We start from the raw sequence: 22936 nt of genomic DNA, 5'->3' as shown, positions 1-22936 counted from the left end.
GTAAACTATTCCTGATTCCAGAGGAGGTTGAGGATGAGCCGTGAGGCTAGGCCAGCCTGCCCAGCAGCTCAGGGAACTGCAATACCTGGGTCCCTTCTGTCCCACACAGGTCTGGCGAGCGAGGCAGGCTCGCGCACACATGCGCGCTCACAGACACACAGACGCACGCACACACAGGCACACAAGTGCGCTGAGGGGCTTGGTAGATACCACCAAAGAGGTCGAATGTGGGGCCAGAGAGTTCTGGGTGGGCCGGGCAGGAGAGCATTATTGAAAAAAGGACACCACTGGCACAATTGGGTTTTGGCCTTTAGTCTGAAAAAGTGTTGATTGAAAGTGTACAACAGAGAGCGGGTGCAAGCGGCTGGGGGCCATGGAGCCGCCAATAAAAAAGAATGTCCTTAAATAAAGTTCACAGAGTAAAAACCAGAACCGCCAGTCTTCCCTCCAACACAACAGAGCACAGGCACAGAACCGGTGATGAGCCCCAAGGAGCAAGGAGGAGGCTGGGGAAGACAGCAGAGGCTCCCAGGCTGCTGTGTGGAGGGAGAGCCCTCTTTGGAATGGGCTGAGTAAAGCCACCCAGCTCCCCTGCACACCTCATAACCACTGCTAAGGCTAAAGGAAAAAAGACAAAACTCAGTCTCAGGTCCAGAGGGCTCAAAAAACAGTCTAGGTGGGCAGGGGTCTGGACAACCATTAGTCCCGCTTGGCCTTCTTCTTATTGTCACTGTTGCCATTTTCTTCAGCCCCCTCAGAAGAGAGCACCTCCTCCAGTTTCCGCTTGCCACTCTCTGGCTGAAGCTCTGCTGTGTTTCGGGGCTTGAAGCAAATAATGATGCAGGTCATGTTGTCACACCCTGTACCGTCTCCAGAAGTGTCTGGTGCCAGGCACTGATCCAGCAGCTACAAAAGGGACAATGGAGATAGCTCAGCTTCAGGATTTGAACACCTTCCTAGGAACCTAAACTCCCAGAAGAGGGCTGACTCTGCTGAGACGGTGGCAGGAGGAGGAGAAGAGGCAACAGACGTCACAAAACAGGCCACCTGCTAGTGCATAAGGCATGAGGATAAGTCAGGGAAATGAAGGAAAATGGAACTTTCTAGACCAGCATCTGTCAGTAGTTAGTGATAACTTCCCAGCTCTGGTCTTAGCTCAGGTCACAAGACAAACCTTGGCTATGCAAACCAGATGCCCTTTCTCCTCTGCCCAGGCACTCACCTCTTCCACTATGGAGGACAATAACCGAAGCTCCCCATTTTCATCACGCTGGCTGATTTTTGATTGAATAAAGTCTATAACTTCCTGGCTGCTCATCACATTCCTGGGGTCAAAAACAATATATTCTTCTTTAGTCCCACTAAGGCAAAAGAAAGGAAATGTAGACCGAGGTGATAGCCCCCAGGACCAATGTAAATACCTACGGAGGACAGTCTTTTGCTCTGCCTTAGTCTTGGGGGTTCTGACACCAAGATGTCTGCCTGCCTAGGCTCTAATGCTAGGGCTGTTTGAGAAAAGTGCTGAATGTAGCTGTTAGAGGGATAAAAAAGCCAAACCAGCTCAGAGCCCTACAAGAAAAGTAATGCTGCATAAATAAGGGAATTTTAGGTCATTCTACTGGTACTCACCATATGCCATCACAGGCAATGACCATGAATTCGTGGTCGTCAGTGAGAGTCAAGACCTTGATGTCAGGAAGGGCTGATATCATCTGTTCCTCAGGTGGCAAGTTCTTATTTCTCTTGTAGAAGTGGTCTCCTGAGGTAAAGGAATGGTTGGTTGATGAGCAGTTTAAGCACTCCCCAAAGACTTGTGCTCAAGGCTGGTCAAGGATTACCATTCATTTCCCTTCTTTACAAAGTTCCATAATCTAAGTAAATGGAAAACTGAGTTCCAGTTTTTCTAGTTTCAGCCCTATCTTCAGTTTGCTATATCTTAGGTAGGTCACTAACCTGTTTTTTTTTTTTTTTTAATCATCCAAATATGACAGCTACCATATCTATCTCATGGAGACATTTTACAGACAAAGGTCATAGATACCAAAGGGCTTAGAAAAAGGTACAAGGGCCTATTAAGATTAAAGTTTGCTACCAGGGAGTCTGGAAAGAGAATAAGACCCCCAAAGTCTTCCCCACATTTTCCTGGCCCTTACCAATGGCTCTGGAGAGGTTGAGGCCCCCGTTGACTCGCCCATCCATGGTGACCTTGCCACCAGCATTCTTGATGCGTGCTAGCTCCACTTCATCCTCCGGTTTGTGGTCATAGGACATGTCCAAAGCTTTGCCAGCCTCGGACACCACACAACGAGAGTCTCCTGCATTGGCTACAATCAACTGCTTCCCTCGTATCAGAGCCACCACCGCTGTGGTACCGCTGTCAGAGCCAGGCTTAAGAGGAAGAAAGGGAGCATCAGGGGAGCTTCTGGACACAAACTCCTCATTGGTGCGCCCCTGATCATTTGCTTATGCTCTCTCCTCTCACTGGGACCACCAAGAGAGCACTAACAAACAGGAGAGGGATGGATTTAGTCTTTCCAAAGACTAGAGCATGCTTTCTACTCTGAGCTAACTGTTCCCTAAAGACCTAGTTCCCCTTATAGCATAAATGCCCCCATACCAGGGCTTCAGTACTAAGGCAGCAAGGAGATTCCCTGTCCTGAAATCACTATCAGGGAATCACATCTGCCTCTTGGCTTTTACAGACTTGGTGCTCCCCTTCCCTACACACCTCCTCCTTGCCTTCCATGCCTGGCACCATCATCTCCTCTTCTTCCTCGTCTTCTTCAGCCTCCTCAGTGTCATCCTCATCTTCCTCATTCTCTGCCTCTTCGCTGCTGTAGCCATCCTCTTCCTCACTGCATTCCTGCCAGAGGGATGATCCCAGGCTGCTGAGACTGAGATGACCCCCTGCCCCCCTCCCCCCAACTCATACTCAGAACCAAGAGGCTCTGATTGAACAAAGATTCTGAAAGCACTGAAAGATACAACTGTATGATCATGACAGAAAAATTTAGGGGAGGGGAGAGAGCTAGATGGGTAGAACTAATATCCTGAGCTGCGTTCAATACTCATGAGTAGGAAGTCCTAGGAAAGGCCAGGGCTCTCAGCCAGAAGCACTTTCCAGGCAACGCAGCCAGAAAATAAGTGGCCCAGAGAAGGAAATACCCAAATACCCAAAGTTAACCACCACCACCTTCTTGTTCTCTCTCTGAGACAGACTCTGAAAGGCTAGAACTAGATCTATTTGTTATAGTACCAACAAAGGAAGAGGTCTGAAGGCTGACAGTTCCTATGTTGGTGGAAATAATGAATTTAAGAAAACCTTGGAATGTAGTAGGTCTTGGAGGCTGATCTAAAAATAGAAGGTGGGGTATCTGGCTGGCTTAGTTGAGACAGCATGCAACTCTTGATCTTGGGAGTTGTGAGTTCAAGCCCCAAGTTGGATGTAGAAATTACTTAAAAAATTAAAAGTTAAAAAAAAACAGAGAAGGAAAAGAGCCAACAGATATGCATGGTAACCAAATAGGCCCTCTCTGCAGATTCAGCATCTGTGTGCTCCCACAGGCCCTTACCTCACTGTCTTCCTCTTCCTCCTCTGCCTCATCTGACTCATCCTCACTGTCCTCAAAGAACTTGGACTTAGCAACTCGAGGCAGCTTGTCAGAGGCTGAAGAGCAGGAAGGCCCAGCCTCACCAGTGGGAGTGCCAGGCTCGCCACCTTGTCCTGCCTCAGTCCCACGTTCTGAGTTGGAGGAAAGGCCGGTGTGAGCCTTGGCTGTGGGGCCATTCTCCTCTGAAGAAGTTTCCCTAGATGGGTCCTCAGGTCCTGCCTCCCCGTTGAGGCCCTGGGACCCTGGCTCCTCGCCTGTCCCAGCTCCAGGTCTGCTGTGGGGAGCACCCTTGTGACAGTTCTGCCCGTAGCGTGTCAGTAGCTCTTCAATAGTCATGGTGGCCTCTTCATGCAGCAGCGCAGCCTCCTCATTGTCCACTGCAGAGAAGAGGCTGAATCAGCACGCCCACCCCAGACTCCTCATGGATCAGTCCCCCTTCCCACTTCCACAACCCTTGCAGGCTGAGTTTCAACTTCCCCACCACTGCCCACTCAAGGATCCTATCAAGTTTCCTATCAAGTCTCAGAACACCCCCTTGCTTCCTTCTCAAGTACTATCTGCCTGCACAGACTTCCTTTGGTCGTTGTCTCTCACCCTATTCTTAGTCAAAGGAATACTAGTTACTGTAGTACTAGTTACGGTATTCTCATTTTTGATTGATAAGTTGGAAACCTCATTATGGCTGAGGACCCAAGAAGCCCACAACGCTAGCTTTAGGCCTACAGCCCAGGCTTAGTGACTGGCGCTGAGGCTAATGATAGTTCCAAGTCTTAAAAAAAGGGTCACATAAACATTAACAGGAACCAGAGAGACCCCGTCACAATGGCAAAAGATAATGTACATAAAAATCCTTACAATTATGGACACTAGGTCAAAGGTTAATTCTTCTCCTTCCATAACCTCATGGAGTATAGAACATAGAACATAGGGTTCTTTAATGTGAGGACTCGCCAAGTCCCTAAGAAGTCATCCTCTCTTATAATTGACACATAAATAATACATATTAAAGAAGAGTTCTTTAAAATGTTGATTTCCTCTCAAACAAGGGATGCCAAACTCACCATCATCTTCATCAGCTACTTTTTCTTTTTCATCCTCATCCTCAGTGGGTCGCCCTGCAATCTGTGCCAGCTCCTTAATGACTTCCTCAGTGGTCAGTTTGGCATCAATAGCCAAGAAGGCATCTTCTAATGCCTGTATATAAGTCAAATAGTATGAGGTAAGTGTAGAAAAAAGTACAGTGGGTACAACATGAATTGCCTATATACAGCCTGGGTACAAAGATGGCATGCCAATTACAGCGTGATCTACCATACAAGGAGACACTGACATATCAATAAAAAACAGTTCAGAGACCTGAGAATAATGAAGCAGCTCTAAAAAGGCCCAGTGGGAATAGAATTCTTTAAGAAATGCAATAAGCAGCAGCTTACTGACAGTAAGAAAGGAAAAGCCAAGGACTGGAAAACAAGGGCAAGCCTACAGAAGTAGAGAAGGAGCACTACGAAAAGACAGACCTTTTGTAGCTTGCCTTCTTTGTAGGCCTTCTGATCTTTGATGATCTCAGGAAGGTATTTGGCACAGTACAAGGCAACTTCCTCCCCTAGAAGAAAGGTAAGGTCACCCAGAGCACTGCTTCTCACATACAAAGTCATATAGTATTTACATGCCATACTGGAGTGAACCCCAAGGGTTGAGGAAATGACTATCTCATACAACTGAAACCTATCTGAAAGATAACTGTTTAGGAAGTTCTGAGCCAGAAAATGGATGTCACCATCAACTCTTCAGGACTATGGTAATATACCTTTTGTCTTTTCTCATATATATACTTAGTTCTCAGTGGGAAAAAAAAATAAATAAATTCTAATACAGGAAGAGGCTTTCTGGGTTAAAACAAGGCCTGGTCAGATTATAAACTAATACAATATCCTGTTATGAAAACAGAATGGCAGAATAGAGAAAAACAGCACTGGGAAGGAAATGGTATCTGAGGACCAGAACCTTGGAAGGGAAAAGAACTACTGAGAACCTGTTCTTGCCCCCAAAAGTCTGGAACTGGTGTTCAAGAATGTCACCAATATGATCTGCAAAAGTTACCTCCATGTCCATCATAGACAGAAAACATGGCTGTCTCACTGTCCAACTCAGGAATACAGTTGTGCGCATCCTAGGAAAAAGAGAGCATAATTAGCATTTCTCAAGGTCAAAGGATGTTCTTCCTTGTGCACCTCAAGTCGTAAGGATCGCCTTCACGCCTTAATCTCACTAACCCTTCCCTAGCTGACCTACATGGCCTAGAAATAAGAAAGGAAAATGGGATGATAAAATAAGAAAAGAAGTACAGGGAAAGGAGAAAGGAAAAGGGCCAAGGGAGGGAAGGAGGGGAGGAAAGGAAGCAGAGAGGGTAGAAGGGAGAGAGATGAATCAGGTCACTACCTCTGCAGTCTAGCAGCCTCGGCCTAGGAGATCTCAGTCCAGATGGCAGAATGTTTGGCTGTTGGAACTCTAGACCTGACCTTTTGGATTTGTGGCAACTATGGGAAGAACCAGAATAAAGGATCTTTAAAGTCACTTCGAGACCCAGTCTATGAAACAGAGAACTTCAAGGAAGAAAATGTTAGGGAAGATAGCAAAAAGAGACCTGAGGGCATTACCAACCTGACAAGTTGCTAGGAGAAACCTAAAATGCCTAAGTGAAAGCACTAAAATTTGTAGAACTATATACACATACACTTATACCACCACTTCCCCAAAGCAACATCTAAACAAATCATTCTCTTCTCTCAAAGCTTAACTCAGTAAGTTATCTTCAGGATAGGCAGAGGATATATTTACAAAAGAATCCTCCCAACAAATAATGTTATTAAGCTACATTGTGTTTAGTACTCGTTAACTGGAATTTACAATGCCTCATGTAATTAGCCTTCCCACCTCCTACCCCCAGCTGGAAATAAGATATCATTCATCGCTGATGGCATTAGCACACCTGAAGAGAAGTCTGCAAAGGTCCTGCTGCAGCAACATCATGGTTGGAAGGCTGGGCTTGATCAAATTCTTCTAATAAAAAAAACTCCGTCACCCCAGGCAAACCTCCAGGCTAGGCCCTAAGATGTTGAACCTAGGCGAGAATGTGCTGTAGCTTACTCTGCCCCATCTTGGAACACAACCCCACCTCCCTTTCAGGTACTTTCTACAAACAAAAAAAAAATATAATCAGCTATTTACTCTGATTGATGATCATTGTGTAAGTTAATGGTTCTCCTTCCTCTTTGAGGCATTTAAACTTTCCTAGCTGTATCAATACTTAGGAAATCAGGGGCGCCTGGGTGGCTCAGTGGGTTAAGCTGCTGCCTTCGGCTCAGGTCATGATCTCAGGGTCCTGGGATCGAGCCCCGCATCGGGCTCTCTGCTCAGCAGGGAGCCTGTTTCCCTCTCTCTCTCTCTCTGCCTGCCTCTCTGTCTACTTGTGATCTGTCTGTCAAATGGATAAATAAAATCTTTAAAAAAAAAAAAAAAATACTTAGGAAATCAGCGCAATGGTTCTTCTGTTGTCCCTGCAGTAGGACTAAGCTTTCATTACACAAATCTAGAAAATAAAGGCTATTTTAAGGTAGTAAATGAGAGAATGCAAAATAACTATTTTGTATTTCCCACTGATTGATTCTAGGAGAAAGTGTCGCAGAATCTAATGGGCTGCCACAGAGGGCCCTCAATGGCCTATCTAATAAAGTTCTGAGCAATCGCCTCTGAGCCCCATCCCCAGGACATGGAGAGCACCGTAGACCAAAAAGGTCTTCTCCCTCTTCCAATCACTCCACCACCAGCCACACTGGCCTTCCTTCGCGCTGAGCCAGAGTTACTGGACCTACCTCTCCTCTCAGCACCTTTTGGCCTGCCTTTATGACCATCTATTGCCTCAGCATCCTCTAACAGTGGTTCTCAGACTTTATGTGCCTAAGAATTCATTTGTTATTCCTTCACCAAATATTTGAGTACCCATTATGTTCCAGGATCACTTCTGAGTGTTTGGGATATATCAGTGAATAAAATGAAGACCTGCACTTCATAAAGAAAGTTACATTCTGGGACGCCTGGGTGGCTCAGCGGCTCAGGTCATGATCCCAGTGTCCTGGGATCGAGTCCCACATCAGGCTCCTTGCTCTGCAGGGAGCCTGCTTCTCCCTCTGACTCTGCCTTCCACTCTGTCTGCCTATGCTCGCTCTCGTGCTCGCTCTCACTCTCTCTCTCTCTGACAAATAAATAAATAATCTTTAAAAAAAAAAAAAAAGAAAGAAAGTTACATTTCACGAGGAATATATACAATAAACATAACAAATAGTTAAATCCTATCGCATGATGCTGTAACTCCTATAGAAACATGATAGTGCTATGGAATAAAGGAAAGGCAGAACAGAGGACTGAGTTGGGATTACAGAAAAGGGGCAGGGGAACTGAATTGGCATGGGACACAGTGTGGTACACGCTTGCTAAAGCCATTAGCAACTGTACCTCAGCAGTCACTACCTAAGTCGTGATCAGCAAAATAGTGTGTCATATTATTTTTTTTTTAAAGATTTTATTTATTTATTTGACAGAGAGAAATCACAAGTAGATGGAGAGGCAGGCAGAGAGAGAGGGAAGCAGGCTCTCCGCTGAGCAGAGAGCCCGATGCGGGACTCGATCCCAGGACTCTGAGATCATGACCTGAGCCGAAGGCAGCGGCTTAACCCACTGAGCCACCCAGGCGCCCCTAGTGTGTCATATTAATGTTGACTTTAATTCTGTCGATTTTGTAGTGTGGTTTGTTGGCATGGAATTTATGCCCAGTTCTATGTTTGTACTCATTTAAGTAAAATTAAATTAAAATTGTTTTAGTGAATTCTGGAGTTCCACAAGTATTGCTTTCATTTAAAAAAAAAAAAAATCCATGGAAGAGCTCCAAGATATTTTGTTAAATAAGGAAAGCAAAGTGCAGAAGGAAAGCAAAGTACAGAATAACATATTTAGTAAGCTGCTTTTGTGTAAGAAGAGGGAGCACAGGAATAGATATTTGTCTTTACATACTGCAATACTACATGGATACACAGAAAACTAAAGAAAAACCATGATGGGAACCAGAGGGTGCAGACAGATAGGAGCGAGATGAGCCATAGGAATGTTCAGTTTCCTCAAAAGTAAATTAAATATATTTTTTAAAGATTTTATTTATTTATTTGACAGACAGAGATCACAAGTAGGCAGAGAGGCAGGCAGAGAGAAAGGGGAAGCAGGATCCCTGCCGAGCAGAGAACCCGATGCGGGACTCAATCCCAGGATCCTGGGATCATGACCTGAGCTGAAGGCAGAGGCTCAACCCACTTAGCCACCCAGGTGCCCAGAAAGTAAATTAAATATTTTTAAAAGACTCAATGTATCACCAGAATTTGAGAAACTGGTCCAACTAATTCCACTTTTTGTAGGGGAGGGAAAAGCAGTCTACTTGTCCACTCCTTCCTAATGGAACAGGACAATCATTCTCTGTCTTGCAGTACCACTCCAAATCAGAACTGTACTGTCTCGTTTGAACCCACACCTCTATTCAAATCATCTTTTTTGACTTCCTCATCTGTTTCTCACAAAAGCATGTGATGTGAAGCAGATCTAGCTTCATATGAACTTTTGAAAAAACAGAAAAGTGATTAAAAACAAGGAAATATCTTTTGTGCAAATTAGAATAATGAAGATTAATAATAACCAAGGGTAATAAGAGTGAAGTAAAAACACATCCTCATATCCTGACCAACAAGAATATAAATTAGTATAGCCTGCCTGGAACACAATTTGGTAATATATCAAAATTTCAAATGCACATGCCCTTTGATTTAGTAACTGGACTTCCAAAAGTTTATTTTATGGAAGAGTAATAAGAAAAGGGTACAAGGATACATATAAGAATGGTCACTATAGGGGCGCCTGGGTGGCTCAGTGGGTTAAAGCCTCTGCCTTCAGCTTAGGTCATGATCCCAGGGTCCTAGGATTGAGCCCCACATCGGGCTAACTGCTCTGCAGGGAGCCTGCTTCCTCCTCTCTCTCTGCCTGCCTCTCTGCCTACTTGTGATCTCTATCAAATAAATAAATAAAATCTTAAAAAAAAAATGATCACCATAGTGGTGCCTGGGTGGCTCAGTCAGTTAGGTGTCTACCTTCAGCTCAGGTCATGACTGGAATCAAGCCCAACATTGGGCTCCCTGCTCAGTAGGAAGCCTGCTTTCTCCCTCTCCCACTCCCCCTGCTTGTGTTCCCTCTCTCGCTGTCTCTCCCTCTCTCTGTTTCAAATAAATAAATAAAATCTTAAAAAAAAAAAGATCACTATAGCATTATTTATACTAAAGAACAATTATGAACACCCTAATTTCCATGAAAAAATTAAATTACAAGGGATACATCCCTCCAACAGAACGCAACTATTAAAAATGAGCATGTAGGGGATGCCTGGGTGGCTCAGTTGGTTAAACAAGTCTGCCTTCAGCTCAGGTCATGATCTCAGGGTCTTGGGATCAAGGCTCCCTGCTCTATGGGGAATTTCTCTCTCTCCCTCTGTCACTCCACCTGCTCATGCTCCCCTCACCCGTCCTGCCTCTCTCAAATAAATAAAATCTTTAAAAAAATAAAAAATATTTTTAAAAATGAAATGAATGTGTTCATTTGGAAATAGGTTCACAATATATTAAGTGATAAAAGGAGAAAAAAATAAAAGCACCTATATATATTTCCTAGAAGTCTGGGTAGAGAAGTCTGGGTCGAGAATAAGAATGGCGTAATAATTTTTTTCTATTTTTTTTTACTTTATAACTTTTTGTACAATATGCCATATTGTTCTGGTTTGAATGATAATGATGACAAAATGAACCTATGAACTGCCCTCAAGTGGCCATGCTATGATATACTGCAGGATTTCTGGCCAGCTACCTCTTGGTGTGCCTCCATTTTCTCTCCTATAATATGGAACAGGAATAGCTACCATATTTACCCTTATCACCACAGAAGTATTGTGATGCAATAGTTGCAAAATACGTAAAACTCCTTGTAAGTGGGAATTCAGCAAATGTATATTCTGTTCTGGTAACAGATTCTACCTCACATTTTTCTTCCCTATTCTTATTCTCAAAGAGGAATGCCTACTATAAAGATTCATCTTCTATCTTGAGGTCTCAGTTCTTAGAACTACTTCACACTACCTTTTCTTTCACTTCTGGTAAGGCCCTCATCTATTTTCTGATTTGGAACTGTTCTACCCTCTCTAAGCACTTTAGTTTCCCCCTTTGCATCTCTGTTCAGAGCCTACCTACCTTTACCCTTGCTTTTCTTTCTCTCTTGACCTTTCTGAGCCAGAGCCAAGTATTTCAACACTGTCTCTTAGCAATCTAGAAAAACTCATCCAACCTCGTATAACCCGACCAACTGCTTTCTTTGCCCCTGAATCAGAGCCACTAAGTACTGCTAGTTATAAAATGTCATGAACTCATGTTGATTGTGCACCCTAATCCCATTCAGCATTTTTCTCACGTGTTCTGCATTGGTGCTTAAATATATTCACCAGTCAGTCACAAACCTTTCCCACATTGTTCAAGTTCTCAATGCTCTTCTTTCACTCTTAGCAGATGAGCTAACCTCTTACTTTACTTAGATCAAGGTCATATTTCAAGAACTACCTCATCGTCTCTATTCTACCTCAAAATTTCTCTACCGGTTTACCCAACCTCTCCTTCATTTTTGCCTCCAAAGCATTGTTGCTCCTCTTTTCTTCTTTTTATTCAACAAAACCTGTATTAAACCATTTATTGGAAACTGGTTAAAATCATCTCTTTTTTTTTTTTAGATTTATTTTCCTCTTAAACTTCTAATCTCAAAATCTTTTCCTTCGAGATTTTACTTCACAGAGCAGGCAATAACTGTGATAGCAACCCAAATAGCCATTTGGCAGGCTTCATTTTTTCCCAAATACTGTACATAATTAAATAGTGAAAACCATGTCAGCTTTCTTGAAAGTTCTCTTGGGCTCTGTGAAGTTCCAGTCGCCTGTTTCTACAGGATGTCCCTTCATTTCAAACTTAACATATGTAAATAGAAACTCAGCAGTCTTCAAAAAAAATCAGAACTTCCCCTGTAGGTCTTATTTCTAATCTTGGAATCTTAACTTTCCCAGGCAACACTTAGTATCAGTTTACCTTTACTTTCTGGGTCTCTTCTACCATCCAATCACCAAGTCCTACTAACTTTTCCCTTATAACTTTGTTCCTGGATTACTTTACTCTTACTAGCATTTTATCTCCTTCCTGTTTCTACTCTCTGCCCCTGTAATCCAGCCTACATACATTCAGATGCCAGATTATCCTTCCCAATATAACACTTTATTGCTAAAAACTTCCATGAATTCTACTGGATATAAGATTAATTCCACACAGGGGCACCTGGGTGGCTCAGTGGGTTAAAGCCTCTGCCTTCGGCTCGGGTCATGGTCCCAGGGTCCTGGGATCAAGCCCCATATCGGGCTCTTTCCTCAGCGGGGAGCCTGCTTCCTCCTTTCTCTGCCTGCCTCTTTGCCTCCCTGTGATCTCTGTCTGTCAAATCAATAAATGAAATCTAAAAAAAAAAAAAATTAATTCCACACAACTTACAGGCAATTTAAAGCACTCAATCATCATTCCTACCCATCTCTATAAACTAATCTCTTAATTTTCATACCATTCCCCAAAAGAAACTACTCCACTCAACACTGACCACGTCACCCCAGCAGAGTAGAAAGCAGGCCTCACGAGTCCTTCCTCATATCCCTCCCTCCGATATCCTTCTCATTCTCATTCTTCTCCTTCCTCTTTCCTCCTCTCCTTTTGTCCCCATTTATACTCTCTCCTTAAGGTCCAGTTAGTCTCACCATCTCCAAGAATTCTTTCTCAGTGTGCCTGGGTGGCTCAGTGGGTTAAAGCCTCTGCCATCGGTTCAAGTCATGATCTCAGCGTCCTGGGATGGAGCCCCGCATCAGGCTCTCTCAGCAGGGAGTCTGCTTCCCCTTCTCTCTGCCTGCCTGCCTACTTGTGATCTCTGTCAAATAAATAAATAAATCTTTAAAAAAAAAAAAAGGAGTTTTTCTCGATCACACCAAAACTCTATGATCATTCCTCTCTCCAAACTCTTTTAATATTTACTGTCTCTACCAATAATATGGTTACTCAGCATATACTGTCTTGTATTGCTATCCAGCATTCCATGAGGGAAAGAGTCTTAGGTCCAAAACTCTATCGTAAACCAGAAAAAACTTCTTTACAGCTTTGGGGCCTAAAACTATGTTCTGCAATATAGTAGGACTCCATGTTTGTTTATGATGGTGAGTTTCCAGCTGCCTCAGGACAAATACCTTACAGATGCCTCCTCTCTCATTTCCTATCCTAAACCTAGACATGTATCGTAACACACTAACAGCTGATAGTCTGAAGGACATGACTCAGAACACATAGGTCACCTGAGTCAGGGACCTTAGGCCTTGCCTTACTTAAAATCACGTATCATACAGAACCTTCAGATCTTCTAGGCAACCAATGGATCTATTTTAATAAAATCCTGGTTATCCTGCCTGATGTCAATCTCCTAAGATTATAAATACATTCACAAATGTTCCTGTGTTACTGGATGATCAACCATTTATATTTATATACATAAACTTATCTAAATCTTTATAAACCAAGACAAAAAGTTTGAAGGTGGTTGGGAAGGAACTATATTTTTTATTTTAAAAAGTCATGTATTACTATCTTTTAAAATTACATGCATGTATTACCTCAATGCTATAGAATATTTTGTGTCTCCCAATATTCATATGTTGAAATGTAATCCCCAACATGACATATTTGGAGGTGGGTGTTTGGGAAGTAATTAGGTTATGAGTGAGATTGTGCCCTTATAAAAGCGACTTCAAATAGCTCCCTTGTCTTGAAAATAGAACTAGAAGGCAGACATCTATGAACCAGAAAGTGGGCCCTCAGCAGACACCTCAGTCTCGGACTTAGGAGCAGGGTCTTGAAGATATATTTTTATACCCGTGTTCACAGCAACTTTATCCACAATACACAAAAGGAAGAAACAACCTAAGAGTCCATCAACAGATGAATGGGTAAATAAAATGTGGTATAGTCATACAATGGATACTATTCAGCCTTAAAAAGGAAGGAAATTCTGACACATGCTATAACATGGATGAACCTTGAGAATACTATGCTAAGTGAAAGAAGCCAGTCACTAAATGACAAATGTGTCTTTCTAGGAGTTACCTTGCGGTAGTCAAATTCATAGAAATAGGAAATAGAATGGTTGCCAGGGGGTAGGGGCAGAGGGCAGGCAGAATGGAGAGCTGTTTAACTGGTATAGGGTTTCAATTCTGCAAGATGAAAATATTTCTGGCAATTGGTCGCCCAACAGTATGAATGCACCGAACTGTAGATTTCAAAATGGTGAAGATGGAAGATTTTATGTTATGTGTATTTTACCACAACTTAACATAAAATAAAACATACACACACATACAACCTCCCATAAAGAAAAGACCTGTCTCAGATGGCTTCAATGGTAAGTTTTACCAAGCATTTTAAAGAGAATAATACCAATTCTTCACAAACTCTTCCAATGTATAGAAGAGGAAGCAACACTTCCCAAATGATTCTGAGGCCAATATTATCCTGATACTTAAACCAAAGACATCACAAGAAAACTACAGACTTAGTATTGTTAAAGATAGCAACACTCAACTAGATCTACAGATTCAGCACAATCCCTATCAAAATTCCAAGTGCCTTTTGCACAGAAATTGACAAGCTGATCCTAAATTCATATGGAAATGCAAGGGACCCAGAAAAGGAGAAATAAGAAAAAGAACAAAGCTGGAAAACTCACACTTCCTAATTTCAAAACTTACCACAAAGCTAATGGTAACCAAGACAGTGTGGTACTAGCAGAGCCGTAAGTACACAGATCAATGGGAATGGAAGGAGTCCAGAAATAAACCCTCATTATTTATAGTCAAATGATCTTAACAATGATGCCAAGATAATTTGTGAGTGGGAATAGGCTTTTTAACAAATGGTTTTGGGACAAGTAGATATCCACATGTGAAAGTATGAAATTGGAGCTCTTTCTTACACCATTCACAAAAATTAACCCACAATGGCTATGAGAGCTAAAACTATAAAACTCTTAATAGAGAAACTGGACTTCAACAAAATTCAAAATCTTTGTGCTTCAAAGGACAAGAAAGCAAAAAGGTACCCCACAGAATAGGTGAAAATATTTGTAAATCATATCTGATAAAGGACTTTTATCCAAAATATATAAAAAACCCTTACATCTCAATAAAAAGACAAAAAAGGGGGGGGGGAGACAACCCAATACAAACAGACAAAAGATCCAAACAGACATTTCTTCAAAGATCTGTAAGTGGCAATTAACTCAAGAAAAGATGGTGAAACATAAGGCACCAAGGAAATACAATCAAAACCACAGTGAGGGAATGCCTGGGTGGCTCAGTTGGTTAGCTGCTGCCGTCAGCTCGGGTCATCATCCCTCATGATCCCAGAGTCCTAGAGTCCTGGGATCGAGTCCCACATCAGGCTCCCTGCTGAGCAAGGAGCCTGCTTCTCTCTGCCTTTGCCAGCCACTCTGCCTGCTTGTGCTTTCTCTCTCTCTCTCTGACAAATAAATAAAAAATTTAAATTAAAAAAAAAAAAAAACCACAGTGAGCTACCATTTCACACCCACTAAAATGGCTATAATAAAAAGGGGAGGCTGTAGAGAAACTGACACCCTCATATATTGCTGGTAAGAATCAAAATGGTAAGACCACTTTGAAAAACAGTTAGGTAGCTCCTCAAAATGTTAAACATGGAGTTACTATATGACCCAGCAATTCCACTCCTACAACATATTCAAGAGAAATAAAAACTTATTTCCACATAAAAATTTATAAATGGACGTTCTTAGCATCATTATTCATCATGGCCAAAATGTGGAAATCTAAATATCCATTAACTGATGAATGGATAAACAAAATAGCCATAAAATGGAATACTATGGGCGCCTGGGTGGCTCAGTGGGTTAAAGCCTCTCTGCCTTCGGCTCGGGTTGTGGTCTCAGGGTCCTGAGATCCAGCCCCACATCGGGCTCTCTGCTTGGCGGGGAGCCTGCTTCCCCCACCCTCTCTGTCTGCCTCTCTGACTACTTGTGATTTCTGTCTGTCAAATAAATAAATAAAATCTAAAAAAAAAAAAAAAAAATGGAATACTATTCAGCCATCTAAAAGAATTCATGGTGACTCTTAGAACTACTGTTTAGATGGGAGCCTGGGTGGCTCAGTTAGTTAAGCCCTGCCTTCAGCATATGTTATGATTTCGGGGTCCTGGGATCGAAACCAACGTGGCGGGGGGGTCCCTGTCATGCTCTCTCTCAAACAAATAAAATCTTAAAAAAAAAAAAAAAAAGAAAAATATTGTTTAGTAAAAGAAGGCAGACATAAAAGGTGACATTTTTATAAAATGTTAAAGATAGGCAAATCCATACAGATATAATATAAATTGGTGGTTGCAAGGGGTTAGAGGAGGGGAGGTACAGAGTGACTGGTAATGGTTATAGGTTTTTTTCTTCAGTGATAAAACAGTTCTAAAACTATAGTGGTGATGGCTGTACAACTCTGAGTATTTTAGCCACTGAAATGTATGCTTTAAATGGATATGGTATATGAACTATATCTCAAAATTGTTTAGTAAGAAATCTGTATATACATTTTTAGGTACTATATGTGATTAAAAGTTGATAGACTCCATCTCTGGACAGGATCTAAAGGGAAACAGAAAACAACTCCTCTGAACTCAGTACTCAGTTTAAAGCATGTCATTATATATTAGCGATGCCTTAAGATAAGTTCTAAAGATTTATGCTTTCAGACAGCATAATTTTAAAACAGCTTACAGGCGCGCCTGGGTGGCTCAGTGGGTTAAACCTCTCCCTTAGGCTCAGGTCATGATCTCAGGGTCCTGGGATCGAGCCCCACATCAGGCTCTCTGCACAGCAGGGAGCCTGCTTCCCCTCTTTCTCTCTGCCCACTTCTCTGCCTACTTGTGATCTCTCTCTCTTTAAAAATAAATAAATAATTTTAAAAAACCGCTTACTATGGCAAGAACTACTGATCAGATCTGTGAAACTTCTATACTCAAATTCAAAGTACAGTTCCTTACCTTACCTCTCAAAGTACAATTCCAAGATGATATAACCCAATAGAGGGTCAGGATGGAGAAGCAGTAGCAACATCTGCTATAGGATTGGGCAATAGAAATAATTTATGTAAAATATTCTTGAAATCTTACAGAATAAGTTCTGATTTTAACTTCCATTTGTGTAAGAACTTATAAAGGAATAGTAAAATAGAAAACAATTTCTCCATATTCATGGATATACATCTCATATCATTTCATACTATTTCTGAATTGTGAATAGGTACTGCATGCTAATCAAATGAAAAGAATGCGCTTTTATAGAAGTTGCTTAACTGCATCCTGGACAAAGGAATTCTGATCTGGTTCAGTAAGTAAAAAGTGCTTTAAGACATAGAGATGAGGCATTAATCTGAGGATCGGACAAAAAATGTTCTTCAGCCTTCAGATACCCTCTTTTAAGGGGAACCCCACACAATGCTTGTAGTATATCCCATTTTATATTCTGCTCCATTAACATAATGACTAAAACTGTCCTGTAGGTCTCTTAAGAATGTTCTGCCTAACATTATCTTCATTCAATTCTAGATGACCCTTTATGACCATTAATAAGCCAGCTTCTTATGGCAGTAAACAGCTAGCCTACTCAAAATTATACTCTTGGTACTGATACTGCCTTTTAAAGAAGGCAAATATAATTCACAGAATTAAAAAAACAAAAAGAAACTAACTCCCCAAAGAAAGCAGTTTTATCACTTCCAGAGAAACTCATAACCCAAAACTAAAAGTATCCATGTCCCTTTAAGACTACATCAACTAAAACTATTTTCAGATTGGACTTCTCATTAGCCACCAAAAACTCTGAGCCTTTCCATATATATTTCTCAGGCACGCTTCCACAACCTACCTGTTAACCCACAAAATACACACCTCAACCAGCTTGAGGGTCCCTCCAAACCATGGAGAAGGAAGAAGGGAAGGGAACATCAACTGTAGTATTTTGTTTACCCCTCCTCAAAACACCCTGGTTCCACAGCAAGAGGGGCTGGAGAGGCAGAAAGTATAAAATGCCAGCTATTGATAGTTGCCATCCTTGCCTCAAGAGAAGGGGTAAAATAGTACTAAGGCTGAATCTATGCAACAATTAGGATTTTAGCAACCTCTGTAATGTCTTTTGACACAAACTTACCTCAAAGGAATCATTAGGACCAAGCAAATAAGGTCAACAGACTTAATAAATAGGTGGGATTGAGTCCTAAGGATTAAGAGGAACAGGTGTGTATACTTTCTTAAAAGGTAAGATTCACTCAAGAGCCTACAAGTCATAGTTATGGTCTTGCCATAGCAAGGAGAGTATGTTATAGTTTGTAGAGAAAGGAAACAAAGCCAGAAGGAAAAGTACTGATGCAGCAGAAAAGGATCCCAGGCAGGACTTCAAGAGGATTTGATTAAAGATAACCATTCAAACAAAGGTAAATTGAGAAAGAGCATAACAGGAAGATTTTAAAACCCAAACTGGTTACCTCTCAGGAGGAAGATGAGGATCTAAGAAATATTCTAACAAGATTTCTACAAACCAAACAGCTGCTGATGGGGGGGGGGGTCATTTTCTAATTACCAAAGGAGAAACCAAAAATAAAGGGAAATACCCCGCAGAGAAGCAAACAGAACAGAATCACCAGGCAAACAACTTGGAAAACTAAATATCCAAACAACTCACTAAAGAAAACTAGAAAGAAAAGTACCAAAAAACAAAACAAAATAAAACAAACAAAAACCCTAGAAAAACCACAGCAGAGAAGAAACTAGAAAATAAGGAATGAGAAACCTGAAGGATAAGCCTTACTGTGAGATGAGTCACCTCAAATCTTACAATACTAACAGAAAATGCCATAGAAATGAAATCTCCAAACTAGCAACTAACCCAAAGCCCAGCCCATTATTAAGGTTTTTCTTTTGAAGCTCAATCCAGATATTTCCAACACTCAATTACATTTACCAAACACCCAGTAAGCTCAATACTGAGCACCCCACTGAAATATGAATGCTATACTTCAGGTTGACACACTATGATAACAGTGTTCAGCAACTGTCTCTCGAACAACTTCATCCCACAGATTCTTTCCACCAAGGCTCAAGTGTCCTAACCTTTCTGGGCCTCCATTTCCCCGCTATAAAATGAGGGAGCCAAACTAGATGAGATGAGCTATAGGATTCCCCTCATTCTTGAAATGCTATACCTAATGACAGAACAGTTTAAAGTCATCATGGGTATAAAATTTGAATCTAAGAACAAACTATTTAAGTTTATACTGTCATTCCAGAGCCAACCACAGGGAGGAGTCAGGGATTTGAAGAAATTCCCCAGGGAGACAGTAGTATTAGGCTGTTACCTGAAGCCCACCTAGTAAGAAGATCAACCCTTAATCCCAGAAATAATTAAGAGCATTTCCCTGGCCCTTCTTCTTAGATCTCACAACACTCTTCACAAAGACATGTCTTACACACGTCTTTCTCCCTTTTTTCCCTGCATGGTTTCCCCTATTCTCCCTTGTACTTTCACATCCATTTTGCCCAATTCTACTTCTTTCTATCCAGAAATTTTCCCTTTTTCTTTTATCCAGAAGAAGTTTTTTAAAAAAGAAAAAAAAAATCAGTTCTTTGTAAGTTATGATGGAATGAGTGCAAATCAAGGAAACTATAAACCCCAACAAGCACAGGCAAATGACAATTGCGAATTAAGTCTTTGAAAAATTCCGAGGAAAAAATACCAAGCATATTAAAAAAAGGAGTGATAACGGCAGATCGACACTACTGAAGTTTTCCAAAGGTCGTAAAAGGCCCTGATGAGAATACAAACGACTGACAATTCCCGGAGGGCAGGTCAAGCCTCTGAAATTAACATTCGGTGTCCAGAGCCAAGCAACTAGGTGTTTAAGAATTTGAAACAGACTGCTCGCCCAGGATTCTTTCACTGTCAAACTCCTCGTCCAAAGAGGCCTCTCACAGCACACATTTAAGGAAGAAAAAGAAAAAAAAAAAAGTAGTCATGCCCGTCTATTCTCCTCATCCTCGCAAAAGTAAATGGATAAACAGTCCCTCGTTTCATCTTCACTCCCACACTACACCTCACACCGTTTATGAGCCTGGAGGGCTGGGCTGGCAGGAGAGGATGGCGCGAAGGCACTGGGAGAGGGCGGTCAGTGGGCGGAAGGTGCCTCTCCCCACATGGCCGAGCTCTCGCCGCCAAACCGGCCACCGACACACGGTTCCCAAGCACCGGTAGTTCCCTCTCGGGCCCGGGCCCACTCTCGCTGCCGCCGGTCAAACTGCCGCCGCAGCTGCAGCTGCAGGCTTCTGATACGGACCCTTCCCGGGGGATGACCCCATCCCCCCCCACCCCGCTCCCTTTCACCGTCAGGTTCCCGCCCTGCAGCGGCCCGCCTCTGGGCCTCTCCCGCCTCACCTCCATGGAGACGCGCCAGCCCTGCATGGCGGAGAAGCCGTAGGGCAGCGGCAGGCGCGAGGCGCCGACCCCGTCCCCGGAGCACTTCACTGTGTTGGGCTGGGAGAGGTAGGCACCCATGGCGGCGGCTGGCCGGCGGCCTCAGGGGCAGGCGACCGGGGCGCGACCCGTGCCGGAGCCGGAGCCCCGGGGGCGCGCGCGTGGCAGGAGCGGGCCCGGCTGCACGGCCGACACAAGGTGCCGGTGAAAGGCGCGAGGCCAGCGAGGAGGCGGTAACGGGACGGGAGCAGAGAGGGAGCGGAAGCGGAAACGGCGCCGCTCCAGACCCCGCCCGGCCGGCGCGGCGGCGCGGCGCTGCGGGTAGTCATTTCCTTAGCAACTCGCCCCGCCCGCGGGGACAACGGCCCGCCCAACCGCCGCTCCCGCGAGACTGGCGCGGTCACGCCCACCAACGGCAGCGGCTATCCTCCCGCGGCCCGGCGAGGGGCTTGCCATCCGTAGCTGTCCACCAGCAGTCCCTCGCTACTCCGCCCTGCCTTCGCCCCCGTACTCCGGCCTCTTGCGTGTTTGTCGTAGCTCTTTTGTGTGGCACCCAGCCCTCCCGATCCATCCTCCCGGGCATCCGTCCCCTCTCCCCACCGCGCGTTCAGGCTCCGCAAACCCGCCCAATTCGGCTCTATTCAAGTTAACCTAGTATTTGTTCCGAGCGCATGAAATGCCTGGCCTGGCCTTAGGAGAGTCTTTTTCTGACTAAAGGAAATGAAAACTTCAATCTGTAACATCATTCGAGTTAATACAATACAGAAATATTTGGCACAGTCTCTGTTGGGTGAGAAGAAATCAAAGGAGAGGAGGACTAGCTGTTGCTGGACGTTCTCTGGATGCCCCAGAAGTGCTTTATGCCTCGGAGAAGAGAATAATGTTACAAGGTTGCAGGGGTGAGAAAAGAATGTCAACTGAATTTAGCAGGATTTTGGAGGAAGCTGGCTGGCCTCGTTGGAAAGCGATTTTATTTTATGTTTTAAAGATTTATTTATTTATTTATTTGACATCACAAGTAGACTGAGCAGAGAGCCTGATGCGGACTCGATCGCAGGACCCCGAGATCATGACCTGACCTGAAGGCAGCGGCTTAACCCACTGAGCCACCCAGGCACCCCGGAAATCGATTTTAAGTAGTAATATTCGGTAGATAGGGTAGAGAAGGTCATAATCGCCAAGATGCGTGACTTGGACTTCACCGTTATTCTGGCGTAGCTTTTTGGGACTGTTGGTCTAGTCTTTGTGTGCAGTGTAGATTGGAGGAACAAAGTGGAGACTAACTGGTTAAAAGGCTCTTAATCGAAGCATGAGATGGGAAGGGGGCTGGAACTGAGGTTTGGTGGCAGTGGGAATAGAGATAAACAAATGGGACAATAAGAAAGGAACAGGATTTAGTAACAGATTGGATTCAGGGAATGAAAGAAAAAGGAGAAATCCTCCAAACTATGAGCAGATTGACTCTCTTAAAATTCAGAACTAATTATACTTCCTCCTGCTATACGGGATAGTCCAAATTCCTTAACATAGTTTACCAGACCCTTCATGCTTGAACTAATTCTAACATATCTCTCCCACTTACCATTTTCACTACAAATCAGTGTATTCAGCAGTACATCCTTAGATTCCTCCAAAACTATGTTTCTTCTAGGCCTTTGCCTATCAAACACACCTCCATACCCACCCACCTTTGTCATCCTCCAAGAAGTCCTCTCTAATATCCATAATCTAGTTTGGGTAGGTTCCCCATTTGTTAGTCTTTCCTAAAGCCTTTACAAAAGCAGAAACTCTATCAAACTTACTGTATACCCCAGCATCCCTAGCACAATCTTTGTATGTGCTCAATATCTCCCTTGAATTAATAATACCAAGGTTTTGACCCTGAATGACAAAAATTTGTGGAGCCATTAACAGAAAATTGTGTGGCGTGGGTTGGTGTATATTTGCTAGTTTGGGGAGAAAATGGTGGGTTCCATTCAAGGTGACAATTAGATATCTAAACACTGAAACCACTGAAGTTAGACTGAGGGTAGAAGATGTCAGGCCTATAGGTCCTAATGAACATAAATGAGATCTCTGGACAGGGCAGGGTAACAGGCATGAAACGACTCAGCCTCTTTTCCCCTCCCTAACTATGGAATGTGACATTGTGAAAAAACACACATGTTTTGGCATATATTAATCTATGTGGTCTTTCACAAGTTATTATTCTCTCTCAGGCTCAGTTCCTCATGGAAAATAGACATACAATATTTACTTTTTCCAATTGCTTTAAGGATAAGAGGAACTAATACAAAGTGCTGAGTTTGCATAAATGCTGAATTCAACAACATACTATCATTTAAGTATCCACATACACATGATAAATATGGGATACACGTGACATTAAATTATTTGGAATTATTTTTACAAAAAATAGAGGATCTGAAACAAAATGAATAACAGACAAGGAAAAAAATACAACTCAGGAAAAAGCAAGGTTGGAATGCCTCGGTAGCTCAGTTAGATTAAGCATCTGTCCGGCTTCTTGCTCAGCAGGGAGTCTGCTTCTCCCTCTGACGCTCCCGCTGTGTGAGCTCTCTCAA

The 22936-nt window shown here is 43.0% G+C and overlaps 1 protein-coding gene across 2 annotated transcripts; it reads right to left on the bottom strand.

The window, feature by feature from the left end:
• Positions 1 to 296: 296 nt before the first annotated feature.
• Positions 297 to 20658, bottom strand: PPM1G (protein phosphatase, Mg2+/Mn2+ dependent 1G). Of its 2 annotated transcripts, none has more exons than XM_013062970.2 (10): positions 20313 to 20658; positions 5712 to 5781; positions 5129 to 5214; positions 4673 to 4805; positions 3573 to 3988; positions 2729 to 2863; positions 2154 to 2388; positions 1630 to 1759; positions 1223 to 1361; positions 297 to 906 (listed from the first exon to the last, which is right to left on the bottom strand). In XM_013062970.2, the coding sequence occupies exons 1-10, from the start codon at positions 20430 to 20432 to the stop codon at positions 700 to 702; spliced, it is 1671 nt and encodes a 556-aa protein (XP_012918424.1). In that variant the 5' UTR covers positions 20433 to 20658; the 3' UTR covers positions 297 to 699. The 2 variants fall into 2 exon arrangements, with proteins under 2 accessions (XP_012918424.1, XP_004765484.1); XM_004765427.3 differs by having other exon boundaries at positions 1223 to 1325; positions 20313 to 20656.
• Positions 20659 to 22936: the final 2278 nt, after the last annotated feature.

This window comes from Mustela putorius, unplaced genomic scaffold (genome assembly GCF_011764305.1).
Source record: "Mustela putorius furo isolate JIRA1106 unplaced genomic scaffold, ASM1176430v1.1 tig00537293_pilon_pilon_pilon, whole genome shotgun sequence".
NCBI classification, from domain to species: Eukaryota; Metazoa; Chordata; class Mammalia; order Carnivora; family Mustelidae; genus Mustela; species Mustela putorius.
This window is presented reverse-complemented; position numbering and strand designations above follow the sequence as displayed.